This window comes from Scardinius erythrophthalmus (genome assembly GCF_964197995.2).
Source record: "Scardinius erythrophthalmus genome assembly, chromosome: 21".
In the NCBI taxonomy this organism is placed as follows: Eukaryota; Metazoa; Chordata; class Actinopteri; order Cypriniformes; family Leuciscidae; genus Scardinius; species Scardinius erythrophthalmus.
In genome coordinates this window covers 36,126,066-36,140,462 of record NC_138241.1, presented here as the reverse complement: position 1 = coordinate 36,140,462, position 14,397 = coordinate 36,126,066, and the positions used below count along the sequence as shown (strand labels likewise).

General features: G+C 37.4%; 1 protein-coding gene across 1 annotated transcript in view; it reads left to right on the top strand.

The window, feature by feature from the left end:
- Positions 1–1,674: 1,674 nt before the first annotated feature.
- LOC308681706 (adhesion G protein-coupled receptor A1-like) overlaps positions 1,675–14,397 on the top strand; it is a 19,231-nt gene continuing 6,508 nt past the window's right edge. The window contains exons 1-3 of the mRNA XM_081350795.1: positions 1,675–1,788; positions 4,871–4,994; positions 9,348–9,496. Of these exons, the coding sequence (XP_081206921.1) occupies positions 1,739–1,788; positions 4,871–4,994; positions 9,348–9,496 (323 nt within the window). The 5' untranslated portion in view covers positions 1,675–1,738. The remainder of the gene's footprint in view (positions 1,789–4,870; positions 4,995–9,347; positions 9,497–14,397) is intronic.

Below are 14,397 nucleotides of genomic sequence, written 5' to 3'. Positions count from 1 at the left end.
TGTGTGTGAGGTAAAAGGACACGAGCTGTTGAAGCTCCGCCCCCTGCGCCGGGAGCAGCAGCTCATTTGCATTTAAAGGAACAGACACAAAATGGTGTGTTTTTGCTCACCCTCAAAAAGTGACCATTTTAACATGCTATATAAAAATATCTGTGGGGAATTTAGAGCTAAACCTTCACACACACACTCTCGGGACATCAAAGACTTTACATCTTGTGAAAAGTGCATTATACCCCCCCCTTTCAGTGAGTGTTTCAGTCTCGCGTGAGCAGCTCAGTTTAGTGTGCTCGTTGTCTAATGATGTTTGTGTGTGGCAGGAAAATATCTGTTTTTTGCTTGATGTGAAAAGATTAATGATTGTCTGATTAAGATGTTTGTGAGAGGAAAAAGAGAATATTAAAGCAATCAGACTGACAGGGTTGTGTTTGTTGTATTTCAGGTTGTTGCGCTGCTGTTGAGTGTGTGTCACTGGACATTTTCATTTTAAAACAACATGAATATTTTCTTGACTGGTTTCATGAGATTTATTCTGTTCTGGAATATATTTTGGGGGTACAGATTTGTCTCTTAAGTTTTGCAAACCATCACACACACACACACACACTCACACACTCTCTCTCTCTCTCTCTCTCTCTCTCTCTCTTTCTTTCTCTCTCTCACACACACACTTACTCTCTCACACACACACTCACATTTATTTTATGGGAGATTTGATCAAAATTTGACATATAATATAAATATATATGCAATATATATACAAAATATGATATATATATATATAAAATTTCCTAAAATTGTCTATGTATTATGTGTTGTATAAGTATAATGCATTACTTTCACTTAACTTTAAACTCCTAAAAACATTTAACCCTAAATAAATAAATATGTATATTTCAAAATATCCTCAATATCATCTCCAACCTACAAGTGATGTAGAATATGGTCATGCAGATTAATAGGTGTTTATAATCACTAATAAACAGCCAATATCCTAGTAATGTATGCATGATAATAAGCAACTAGTTAATAGTGAGAATTGGACCATAAACTAAAGTTTTCCTATTTATTTGTTTTCCCAGCGTTCTGTAGAAAGATAAAATTATGTATTTTCATGGATGTTACAATTATATGGAATGTTCAATTATTTTAAGGATGTTACATTTGTCCATATTCATATTGTAAATATAGGTGTCATTTGTGTTGTAACAGCATTTAACTCCTGAATATTGATCCGGGAAGTTTGAATCTGTGAATATTGCCAGCTTCACTGAACTGAGTTTAGCATGACCGCATTTCTTTATATTTGAGTCCAAGTTCAAACACTATGAAACGCTCCATTGTTAACGTACGAGCTCTGAAACACTGCCTGTGGGAGTGTGTGTGTCCGATCGCACAACAAGGTTTGCGAGGGAATGCAACAGATTTGAAAAATATTTTTTTCTCCCATCCCAAATGTTTCCATCCACAATGTCCCGTACTAAACAATGATTGTGTGGAAAGTGCTCATTTTTTTCCTCTGTTCTCCTGCTGGTCATGAGTCAGTGTTGTCATGGTAACGCAGCATCTGTGTGTCTGATGCTCCTGCCGGAAACTGATGCTCTCTCTCTCTCTCTCTCTCTCTCTCTCTCTCTCTCTCTCTCTCTCTCTCTCTCTCTCTCAGGATCTGAAGAAGGTGCTGTCGTTCCCTCCGTATCCGGGAGAGTTCCTGCACCCGGTGGTTTACGCCTGTACGGCTGTCATGCTCCTCTGTCTGTTTGCCTCCATCATCACCTACATAGTGCACCACAGGTAGGGCATTAAAGAGCCCCTATTATGCTATTTTAAAGGTTCCTAATGTTGTTTAGTTTCTCCTACAACATGTTCACACGCATCCAATGTCAAAAACACTGTAATGTCCTCATGATCTCCACTGCACATCAGCTCTTTTCTCTCAGAGTCTGAAACGCTTCGTTTGAAGATTCAGTCTCTCTAAGCTCCGCCTATCTGAGAGCTGCTCTGCTGTGATTGGTCAGATGGCTTAGTCTGCTGTGATTGGTCAGAAACCAAACGCTCATCATCATATCTGAATTTCAGCTCTTCCTCAGCAATTGATACACAGTGATACGAACAGCAAGGATTTGTTTATAATTAAAGTTAATTATAAACTTTAAAGAGCACACATTCGGCTTTCGACACAACACACTAATCACAACACACTGATCCAGCCGACCAATCAGAGCACAGTGTGCTTTTCAGAAGGAGGGGCTTCATAGAGACAGGAAGTAAACAGAGCGTTACTAACAGACTGGGAAGAGAGGAGCCGCAACAATGGAGAATATGAGGAGAATAATCAACATTACAGCAGGAAAACCTGTTCTAGTAGAATCAAGACGTAAAAGGGCATAATAGATCGTCTTTCAGTTTGTTGTGAATGTGCTGGTGAATAAGGCTGTGACTCACACACACACACACACACACACACACACACTCATGAATAGTTCAGCTTTATTGATCTTCCATCATGAAGACACTCATGAGTCAGAAGTGGACGTCTGTCAGATTTCACATACTGTCACGACTCCCACTTCTGATCCACAGCTTTCGTCTCAGTTAGACATTTGTTTTCCTCAGACTGTGAGTCAGGCGTATCTCGTGTGTGTGTGTGTGTGTGTGTGTGTGTGTGTGTGTGTGTGTGTGTGTGTGTGTGTGTGTGAGCTGTAGATGTAGATGTAGATTCCTTCATTTACAAGCCAGACTCTTGAGATGAAATCAGTCCATCATCAGGGCTTCGGGGAAATCACACTCCAGCCACAGAATCATGTCATCTTTTCTCTGGCTATCCGCAAATGAATCTTTATTGAGTTCTCTAGGAAACCTCTGGGGCTAATGTGTCTCTTTAAGAGATTTAATCATCATGTTGTGGGATGAAGTTCAGCACACACTCTTATAACGTCTTCTTGACTGTGTTAAACTATGTTGCATGTGAATAAGATGCTGGTATTTGAGCTGACATGAAGAAATGGACCTTTTGCTGTGTGAATTCAGCCCTCAGTTTCTGCATATACTTTACCATCAGTTTGCCTGATTTCATGATCTTTTTTGTCTTTGAAGTATGAAATTATGAAACATTTACACTAGCGTTTAAAAGTTTGGGGTGAGTACGATTTTAATACTTTCATTCCGCAGGGAAACATTAAATTGATAAAAAGGGACATTGAATACATTTATAATATTAGAAAAGATTCTGTTTCAAATAAATGCTGTTTTTTTTTTTACTTTCTATTCATCAAAGAATCCTGAAAAATAAAACGTATTACGATTTCCACAAGAAGTGCGTTTAACATTGATAATAATCATAAATGTTTCTTGATCATCAAATCCTCATATTAGAGTGATTTCTGACGGATCATGTGACACTGAAGACTGGAGTAATGATGCTGAACATTCAGCTTTGATCACAGGAATAAATTACACTTTACTGTATATTCACATAGAAAACAGCTGATTTACATTATAATTTTTACTGCATTTTCCTCAAATAAATGCAGCTGTTATGAGCAGAAGAGACTTCTTTCCAAAAGCATAAAAAAATCTGACCGACCCCAAACTTTTTAAACCATAATGTATATTAAATATATGATAAGGCCAGTGAAATAAGTCGGCCTGCGAGTCTATAAAAGGAAAAGCCACAGTTGATGTCACAGTTGTGCGTTTGACAGGCGTATCCATCACAGCATGATTGTGTTTGGCTGCGGATCCTGCCAACTTTATCAAGAGTGTAAGTGGAAATGCTGTGAGACCTATTTAAAGTCCATCACATCGTTTCTTCCTGCAGGCTTGAGTCTCTCACACACACACACACACAAACACACACACACTGGAGTGATGCCAGGTTCGAGCTCGTGACCCAGAGAGACTCTCTGCTCTTTCAGTCGAGCTGAGCTCATGATTTATGGCTCTGAGAGAAGAAATCTGTTCCTGAACTTACAGAGACAGCGTTTTAATGCATCGTGGGCTGCGGGTTCGTGCGATTTTTATAATGACTTTTAATTTAAGCTAAGCTGTGAGAAACTGGCCGTCTGGATCGACTCGCTCTGAGAGGAAATACAAAGGAGAGCAAGAGATTTCAGGTCGTAAAATTTGTAAAAAGATGTTGTGCTCATGGGGACCCAGGTTTGAGAGTGTGTGTGTGTGTGTGTGTGTGTATTTATTTAAAAAAAAATAAAAAAAAAAACATTAAAAAAACTAAAACATTAAATTCATTGCATTTTATGATACATTTTAATATATATATATATATATATATATATATATATATATATATATATATATATATACACGTTACACACTTATAATAAACATACTAAATAATATTTTCTTTGTTTATTGGTTCTATTATGTATGTTTTGTTTTAGATTTGATTATATATTTTATTTCAAAAATACAATAAACATATACTCAAATATATATTTTTTTATATTTTAATATTGTTTTTATTTTATATATTTTTCTACAAATAATTATTTATAATATAAATATAAAAATATATATAAATAATATAAACATGCTCTAAAATATTAAAAAATAAATATATTATATATATATATATATATTTATATTTAATATTTTTTTTTAAATAAGCATATGTACTAAAATGTAAAACACAAATAATTTTTTTTTAAAAAGCGTTCTCAGACCTCTTTTGTTTTCAGTTATATTTCTATAACTCTCTCTTATGATGTGAAATGATGTATTTGCTGCAGTTCTCGTGTGTTTATGTCCTGATGACCTGTACGTCTCTTATGCACTCAGAGGCACATTTTAGGGCTTTAATCCGGTTTCCACATGTTGACCATATGTTGTGTGTGTGTGTTTTATCCTGCTCTCCCAGTACAATCCGGATCAGTCGTAAGGGATGGCACATGCTTCTGAACTTCTGCTTCCACTCGGCCCTGACGTTCGCTGTGTTCGCTGGAGGCATCAACCGAATCAAACACCCCATCATCTGCCAGGCCGTGAGTCTCGTGCCTTTTCATCTCTCCCTCTCAGATCGGCTCCTTCAGTGCCTTTCCGGCCCTAGAAATCGATTATTCATGTGTAGCGGTGTGTACGGAGCTCGCTGCGTGTGTGTGTGTTCATGTTTTTCATGCACTCGTCCTCTGACCTTAATGAAAACACGTTACACACTTGAAGTGATCTATACAGACCTTCACGTATGTGCACTTTAGATGCTGTGGTGCCTTCAGGTGCTCTCATCGGCTCTTTCAGACTCTTCTCGTGTGCAGTGCCGACGGGCTTCGTCATTGTGTAGAAGACTGCATTTCATCCCACATTATGGACTAAAGATAAAGATGAAATTAAGTTTGGGTCAGTGGGACGCTGTACGTTTCTATAAGTGCGGCGTCTTCATTCGGTCCTGAACCCTGCAGGCTTCACATCAATCTCGTATTCAGAAGACTCAATATTAAAAACTACACTTGTGTGAATTTCATTGCTTTTTAATTCTAGTTTTATTGAATGTGAATTTGCATCCTGTTACTCATAATCAAATCAAATCCAGTAATTTACTAACAATTTTATAACATTATATAACATTTGCATGCTTTTGAGAGTGCTCAATTCACTAAAGATGCACTGACATTACAATTCTGACTGATATAATAAGCTGATTATGATTTTTATGTTATGGCCAATAACCTAGTGTAAGTATTCGTCCTGTTTGCTGATCATATTCAAATCAAATTCAGAAATTTTTGTTGAGACATTTACAGTTAAATTTTGAATGGTGCACAATCCTGAATTAAATGCATGCATATGACCCAGTGATAAATTCTCTAGAGATGCACTAATATTACAATTCTGACTGGTCTAATAAGTCAATATAATTTTTATGTTATGACCAATAACTGATAAACGTCCTATCCACTTTATTCCTACGCCCCATGATGCTTTGCGTGAATTATGGGTGTAACTTCCGTTAAGCTGTAAACAATCAGTGAAACACTCGCTCTATGAACGCAAAACGTTTAAAAAGTGTCACAATGAGATGACATTAATCTACTCACCCTTCAACCATCAGACATTAAAAGGAAATTTAAAAGTGTAAAAGCATCTACAAGGTACTTTCAAAAGCACGTAATATGTAGTAATATATATCTGTATTATGTAACTTATGTCGCCATAATCAAAAATGTTCATTAACTTCAGCATTATGTGATACTATTTCAAAGTGATTTTAGTCATTTTGTCAGATTATAAATTGCATTTACCTGTGAAAACAAAACTGAGACGAGACGTGAGTCTTCGTGCATTCCAGTGAATTACTAATGGAATATATCGTAATTAAATTCGGAAGAACAGTCCACAAATATGCAGAATATGTCGTCCTTTTTCATACTTTTACAGCGGATTGCAAAGGGAAAAAAGAAAATAATCATGAGGAAAAGAAGCAGCGACTGAAAAGAGCTCTTCATAGATATTCTTCACGTTAAAATACCAAGTATTACATTATTCTCATGATGTCTGAAAATAAATCATGAAGGAAAATTGACAGATCAGCTTTATTTGATTCGTTTCAGTCTTTTTGAATGGAAGTTTCCCAAACCGGAAGTGCCTCCCATAATTCAACACGCAGTAAGCTCGTCATGAATAAGGTGGATAGTAAAAATCTGTGCTTTTTGGAGAAATTGTCTTCATTGCATTAGATGAGTCAAAAATCTCCAGTTGGCCACCAGAGCTCAGAGTTGCAGGTTAATCACTGGATTCTGATGATTAAAAGAGGTTTTATTGAAGAGAATGTGTGTGTGATTAAACAAGCAGTATTGCTTATATGCTTTTAATGAGAGAGTGCTGTATCTTTGAGCTAGTTAGCTCTAAATGATGGCAAAATTAATTTCTAAATAGGTGGCAAAGAGTGTAAATATCTGATAAATTGATACCACAGCGCCAATATTATAAATATATTCCCCTGTGGTGCCATTCTGATAGTTTAGATGATTTAGTCTGTGAATATGAAGTTTGATTGGTTAGTTGAGAGGTTTGTGTGAGGGGTTTGATGTATTTAAGAACTGGTCTTTCATTTTTCACTTTGAATGTGCTGTCTGTCTTTAAAAGAAGTCTTTTCTGCTCACCAAGGCGGCATTTATCTCATCAAAAATATTTACAGTAAAAAAATAGTAAAATTGTGAAATATTAATGCAGTTTAAAATAGCTGTTTTCTATCTGAATATATTGTAAACTATAGTTTATTCCTTGAAATAAGTCTTTTCTGCTCACCAACGCTGCATTTATTTAATAAAAAAAGTCAAGTTCAAAAATACAGTAAAAATTGTGAATAATGTTGCAATTTAAAATAACAGTTTTCGGTTACACTTTATTTTAAGGTGTCATTGTTACAGTGTAATTATATATGTAAGTACTGAGTAATATTAAGCAACTACATGTACTTACTACAGTATAGGGTTATGGTAGGGTTAGGGTTTGGTTGAGGGTTAGTTGCATGTAATTATGCATAATTTACTGTTATTAAGTACATGTAACATATGTAACAAGGACACTGTAAAATAAAGTGTTACCCAGTTTTCTATGTGAATATACTGTAAACTGTAATTTATTCCTGTGACCAAAGATGATTTTTTTTTTTGTCAGCATCATTACTCCAGTCTTCAGTGTCACATGATCCTTCAGAAATGTTTCTTGATCATCAAATCCTCATATTAGAGTGATTTCTGAAGGATCATGTGACACTGAAGCCTGGAGTAATGATGATTTGATCACAGGAATAAATTACACTTTACTATATATTCATATAGAAAACCGCAATTTTAATTTCTAATAACATTGAACAATTTTTACTGTATTTTCAATCAAATATATTCAGGCTTGGTGAGCAGAACAATCATTTCAAAATCATTCAAAATCACAGAGACGCAGATTTGCATGCGATTGATCTCGTTGTTCTGGTGAGAAGCTCCGGTCGGATGTCTCTGGGTTTGTGGGGTTTCTGTAAGGGTTCAGTGTCGCGGCTCAAGGTCGTTCTCAGATTTATATTCATTCATCTTCATGTGTTTCATCTGAGAGGGATGTAGAGAAGCTGGATTTGATTGGCCGAGTGACGGATGACATGGGAAAGTGTAATCTGTGTAATGGGAATGCGTCGTCAGTCAGTGTCTCCTGATGATATGGATCTGGGTTTTATCCTTCTGGGTAATTTCACACGAGTGTTTGTGAACATGTATGTTGTTTTCTCAGACCACGCGGCTCCCCAGACGAGAAATATATGATTATTTTATTTGCTGTCTCTGCAAACAGAGTGATGCGTAAGTGGATGAGAGACATTATATTTAGTCAGGATTCCGGCTGAATATATGACAGCGCAGCATTTCATTCAGAGACGGGAACTGTATATAGATATATGTTCAGCTGAGCGAGCTTAACGTTGATCTGTGTGTGTGTTATTGTAGTGTCATTAGGATACAATTCCAGTTTTTATTTTAATAGGCCTGGCTGTTTAATTGGCCTTGAGATTATTAAGATCAGTCACCATTTCAGTTATTTTATGTGTCTCATTTTACATTGGATGCATCCGGTTCAATGGTCATGAGAGACATTACACAACATTAATGTCACTGTCATTCCAACCTGATGTGTTTCATGTATTTGATTTGAGAGATAACAACCAAAGGCACAATTATCACTAATCAAAGCTGTTAAAGAGGCTAATTACGTCTGTCCCATTTGCTTTCATTAAGCTTTACTATCATAAATCTGCGATATACTGTATATACTACTACTGTTAAAAGTTTGAGGTCAGTATGATTTAAGTTGTTAAAATAAGTCTCTCCTGCTCATCAAGGCTGCATTTATTTGATCAAAAACACAGTTATTGTGAATTATTATTTCAATATAAATCAGCTGTTTTCTATGTGAATATACAGTAAAGTGTAATTTATTCCTGTGATCAAATCTGAATGTTCAGCATCATTACTCCAGTCTTCAGTGTCACATGATCCTTCAGAAATCACTCTAATATGATGATTTGATGCTCAAAATACAGTTATGATTATTATTCTGAATATGTTTGTGGAAACCGTGATATATTTTATTTCTCAGGATTCTTTGATGAACAGAAAGTTCAAAACAACAGCATTTATTTGAAATATAATTGTTTGCAACGTTTTAAATGTCTTTACTGTCACTTTTTAATGCATCAAGTAAATTAAATTAAAAGTATTATTTATGAGCATATTCATGTACTATTGTATTTACATGATACTTCAAATATGCTTCTGAAAATAGCATGCTTTAGTTTTATCTGGAATTGTTTCAGTGTGTTTTGCGCCTCAAACACTGTTCTGTGTGTGTTTCAGGTCGGGATCGTGTTGCATTACTCGTCTCTGTCCACTATGCTCTGGTTGGGTGTGACGGCACGAAACATCTACAAACAAGTGGCCAAAAAACCCCAGCAAGCTCAGGACGGAGATCACGCGCCGCCTCACCCAAAATCCCCCATGCTGAGGTACGAACCATCGGAAACATGCGTTTGCTCGACTCCAGACGTTGTTCTCTGGTTATGACACTCTCAGAGTTGATTTGAACACATTAGCCGCTCGGTTCTTGACATTATTCTGAAGAGAATGAGATGAAGCTCTTCCAGTGAAGATCCAGCATCAGGATGGTGATTGTGACCTTAACGTTAACCTTCTGTCAGTGTCAAGATGATAAACACAGGGCACATTCTACATGTGAATGAAGCAACCGAAGAGAGAATAAGAGTGAGATCACAGTATCCGCGTTTCCATTACCCTTCAAATTGAAATTGCAAATTGAAAATACGCCCAATGGAAACATGTCAATTTTGCAAAAACTCCCATTTATCGCAAAAAAGGGGGTTTTTCAGGCAATTCGAAAAAGGAATATTTCGCAAATTTGCAATGGAAACAGTTTTTGCTCATTTACAGGTCAGCTGACGTAGATGACGCGATGTGTTTGGACAGAATACGAGACAGAGCTCTTTATTAAACTCATAATTACAGGAATAATGGATTCTAAACCTCAAAGAAATGCCACAATCAAGACCTCGACGCAGATCTGAGGGAGAAACACCCAGTAACCCCTCATATGTGCCGCTCTCAAGTATAAGGGTCTTTCCTTGCCATTAATGATTGGATAACACACATACGTCTCCTTCCATTAATGATAATGGCCAGTGCAGTGGCTGGGATATATGTAAACCTACCAACGTCCGTCGCCATGATTTTTGGAATGATTATCGCGAGAGGAAAAAAATGACGTTTTAGTTGCATAATATCGGTTAATGGAAACACCGTCATTTTGCAATAGTTTTTTATCGATATTTAGAAAAAATCGCGAAAGTTTTACGCAAATCTGTAATGGAAATGTGCCTAGTGTCTCATAACTTCATCACACACTGATTTGTGTCTAAAGTAGTTATCTTCACCCTTGGGCTGGTCAGTGTACGGTAGATACCGCGGTAGATCTGTCGATGGGTAGGTGTGCTTGTTTTATATTGTTTGTTTAGTTGTTTACGGTTGTTAAACACACAACTTTGTACGTTAATAACAATTTATTAGGGCTGTCAAGCGATTCAAATTTTTTATTTTAATTGCACATCAAATGTGGCTGAGAAATGACCCCCAAATGATCATTTTAGGTCATTATTGTGCTAAATGAGAAAATTCGTTCAAACGCCGATTTATTCAGGAATGAAGTAAATGGCTCTCTTTATTAATGGGTTATTGAATCATTGGTTCACCCGATTGATTCGCTCAAAACGAAATATCAAGGCCGTAACCATGTCTTGAACATTTATTTATTTATACCAGATTTACAAATGAGGACGTCCATAAAGAAAGGTTTTGGGAGATTTTTGTCAGCTTTTGGTCACGTCTGGGTACAAATATGTCCCCAAAATATAGTTAAGTAGACACACACACACACACACACACACACACACACACACACACACACACACACACACAGCTTCACTATAAAAACAAATATATTTAACACAGCTTGTGTGCTCGTCGGCTGGTGCTTCACAGTTTTTAATCTGGGATTTTTAGTACTTCTGGGTTTATTGTGTTGAAAGTAGGTCACGTTGTGTTCTCTCAGCGGTGGTTCAGAGACGGTCGGGCTGGAAGACGCGAGTCAGATGCTGTAAACCTTTCAGCACGACGCTCCATTTACACTTCAATTCAGCCTTTCCTCCTATTAATGTGGTTCTTAATTAACAGAGAACATGAGGATGGTTCCTCAGTACTAGTGCACAGCCCAGTATATACTGATAAATGAAGCCTGTGATTTCTTTAAGTGTATGTGAAACTGTAAATGGAAACGTTAGTGTGTGTGTGTGTGTGTGTGTGTGTGTGTGTGTGTGTGTGTGTGTGATGGCCAGAGAATACTGCAGATATTAGTATAGTATAAGCTGGATCAATATCTCAGTGATGTTTCTTCTCATCTGTGATGTGCACTTCCATGAGTTTGATTGAAACTTGTTTCTTCGCCAGAGTGATTCTGCTGTGCGACCGCAAGCGACATGATTGTTTTTTCGTTTATCTGTCTTCAGAATTATTCTCTCACGCTTCAATTCTCCTGCGGTTCATTTTATTTCTTGATTGTTGTTTGGATCAGCACATCTATTTTACGCTCTCACATCTCAGTTTCTCTTTTAGTCCAGTTTAAGTTCATGTTGCAAGCTCATTTGAACATGGTTTCTCTGTTTAAAGGCTTACAGAACATCACTTTACACAGACACACCCACACACACACACACACACACACACACACACACACACACACACACACACACACACACACACACACACACACACACACACACACACACAGAGACACTTTTACACTAGCCACTTTACACATTTCAAGTTTCCTCAAATGTTACATTAAATTATTCAAATCATATATTCACTAATTAAATATGCACTAATTTGCATACACTTCCAAAACAGAAATCTGAACACTCGATGAAGCCATATTTAATCTTCTTGTATTGTTTTGTTGACAATAGAGTTTTGGATATCTATTTTTATCACTCCATAAATAAGAAAATACTGTCAAAAACAGCCAGAAAAAAATGGGAATAAAATGTTCTATAAATCAGTCAAGTCAAGTCAACTTTATTTATATAGCGCTTTTTACAATACAGATTGTATCAAAGCAGCTTCACAGTATTAAATAAAATAGTACATCCGTGTTTGTTTCTAGTGTAAAACGTCCACGTTTGATAATGCTGATCAATAGTATTGTTGATTGATTTATTAAATTAAGTATCCCCAACTGAGCAAGCCAAAGGCAACAAAATCAGGTGAATGATATATATCTATACACTCACCTAAAGGATTATTAGGAACACCATACTAATACTGTGTTTGACCCCTTTTCGCCTTCAGAACTGCCTTAATTCTACGTGGCATTGATTCAACAAGGTGCTGAAAGCATTCTTCAGAAATGTTGGCCCATATTGATAGGATAGCATCTTGCAGTTGATGGAGATTTGTGGGATGCACATCCAGGGCACGAAGCTCCCGTTCCACCACATCCCAAAGATGCTCTATTGGGTTGAGATCTGGTGACTGTGGGGGCCATTTTAGTACAGTGAACTCATTGTCATGTTCAAGAAACCAATTTGAAATGATTCGAGCTTTGTGACATGGTGCATTATCCTGCTGGAAGTAGCCATCAGAGGATGGGTACATGGTGGTCATAAAGGGATGGACATGGTCAGAAACAATGCTCAGGTAGGCCGTGGCATTTAAACGATGCCCAATTGGCACTAAGGGGCCTAAAGTGTGCCAAGAAAACATCCCCCACACCATTACACCACCACCACCAGCCTGCACAGTGGTAACAAGGCATGATGGATCCATGTTCTCATTCTGTTTACGCCAAATTCTGACTCTACCATCTGAATGTCTCAACAGAAATCGAGACTCATCAGACCAGGCAACATTTTTCCAGTCTTCAACTGTCCAATTTTGGTGAGCTCGTGCAAATTGTAGCCTCTTTTTCCTATTTGTAGTGGAGATGAGTGGTACCCGGTGGGGTTTTCTGCTGTTGTAGCCCATCCGCCTCAAGGTTGTGCGTGTTGTGGCTTCACAAATGCTTTGCTGCATACCTCGGTTGTAACGAGTGGTTATTTCAGTCAAAGTTGCTCTTCTATCAGCTTGAATCAGTCGGCCCATTCTCCTCTGACCTCTAGCATCAACAAGGCATTTTCGCCCACAGGACTGCCGCATACTGGATGTTTTTCCCTTTTCACACCATTCTTTGTAAACCCTAGAAATGGTTGTGCGTGAAAATCCCAGTAACTGAGCAGATTGTGAAATACTCAGACCGGCCCGTCTGGCACCAACAACCATGCCACGCTCAAAATTGCTTAAATCACCTTTCCTTCCCATTCTGACATTCAGTTTGGAGTTCAGGAGATTGTCTTGACCAGGACCACACCCCTAAATGCATTGAAGCAGCTGCCATGTGATTGGTTGATTAGATCATTGCATTAATGAGAAATTGAACGGGTGTTCCTAATAATCCTTTAGGTGAGTGTATATATATCTATATATATAAACAGACCTTCAGCATGTATATGTATATGTAGATATAAATAAAACTGTACAGTTTGGTGTGTGAAGTGGCTGAACTTAAACTGACAGCCTTTAAAGATATATATTGTAACTGAAATCTGCAGACGCGGATAGATAGAATCTAAAATATACACTAAAATAGTCCAATAAAACACTCAAATGTGTATTTTGGATGTTTTCGTTCCACTAGTCTGACATTTTATGGAAGCAAATTAGACCAAACTGACAGTGCATGAGATAACAGTGCTTTTACCTGAAGTGTCTTGCCTTAAAACATTTTAAATACTTCAGCAAGTTACTGTAATAATACAATAAAATCCATATTACGTGCTATTATGATTATTATTCAGCTTGTTTCGGCCCATTAGTCAACAGATCCTGTATAAACACTCCGGGTGTGTGTGATGAAGGTCGCAGCATCTTTAGTTTAACTGAGAGACATTCAGCATGATTCTGTCTGTGTGTGTGTGTGTGTGTGTGTGTGTGTGTGTGTGTGTGTGTGTGTGTGTGTGTGTGTGTGTGTGTGTGTGTGTTTATGTGCGTGTGTGTGTGTGTGTGTGTGTGTGTGTGTGTGTGTGTGTGTGTGTGTGTGTGTGTGTTTATGTGCGTGTGTGTTCATGTGCGTGTGTGTGTTTTTCTAAAGCAGATAATGTGCTGACACTGGTGTATCTTTGCTCGCTGGGACGATCTCATGTGATTGACTTAAATGCTGTGTGTCACAGGAGCCGATGGAGAGAAATCAATTTCACACACACACACACACACACACACACACACACACACACACACACACACA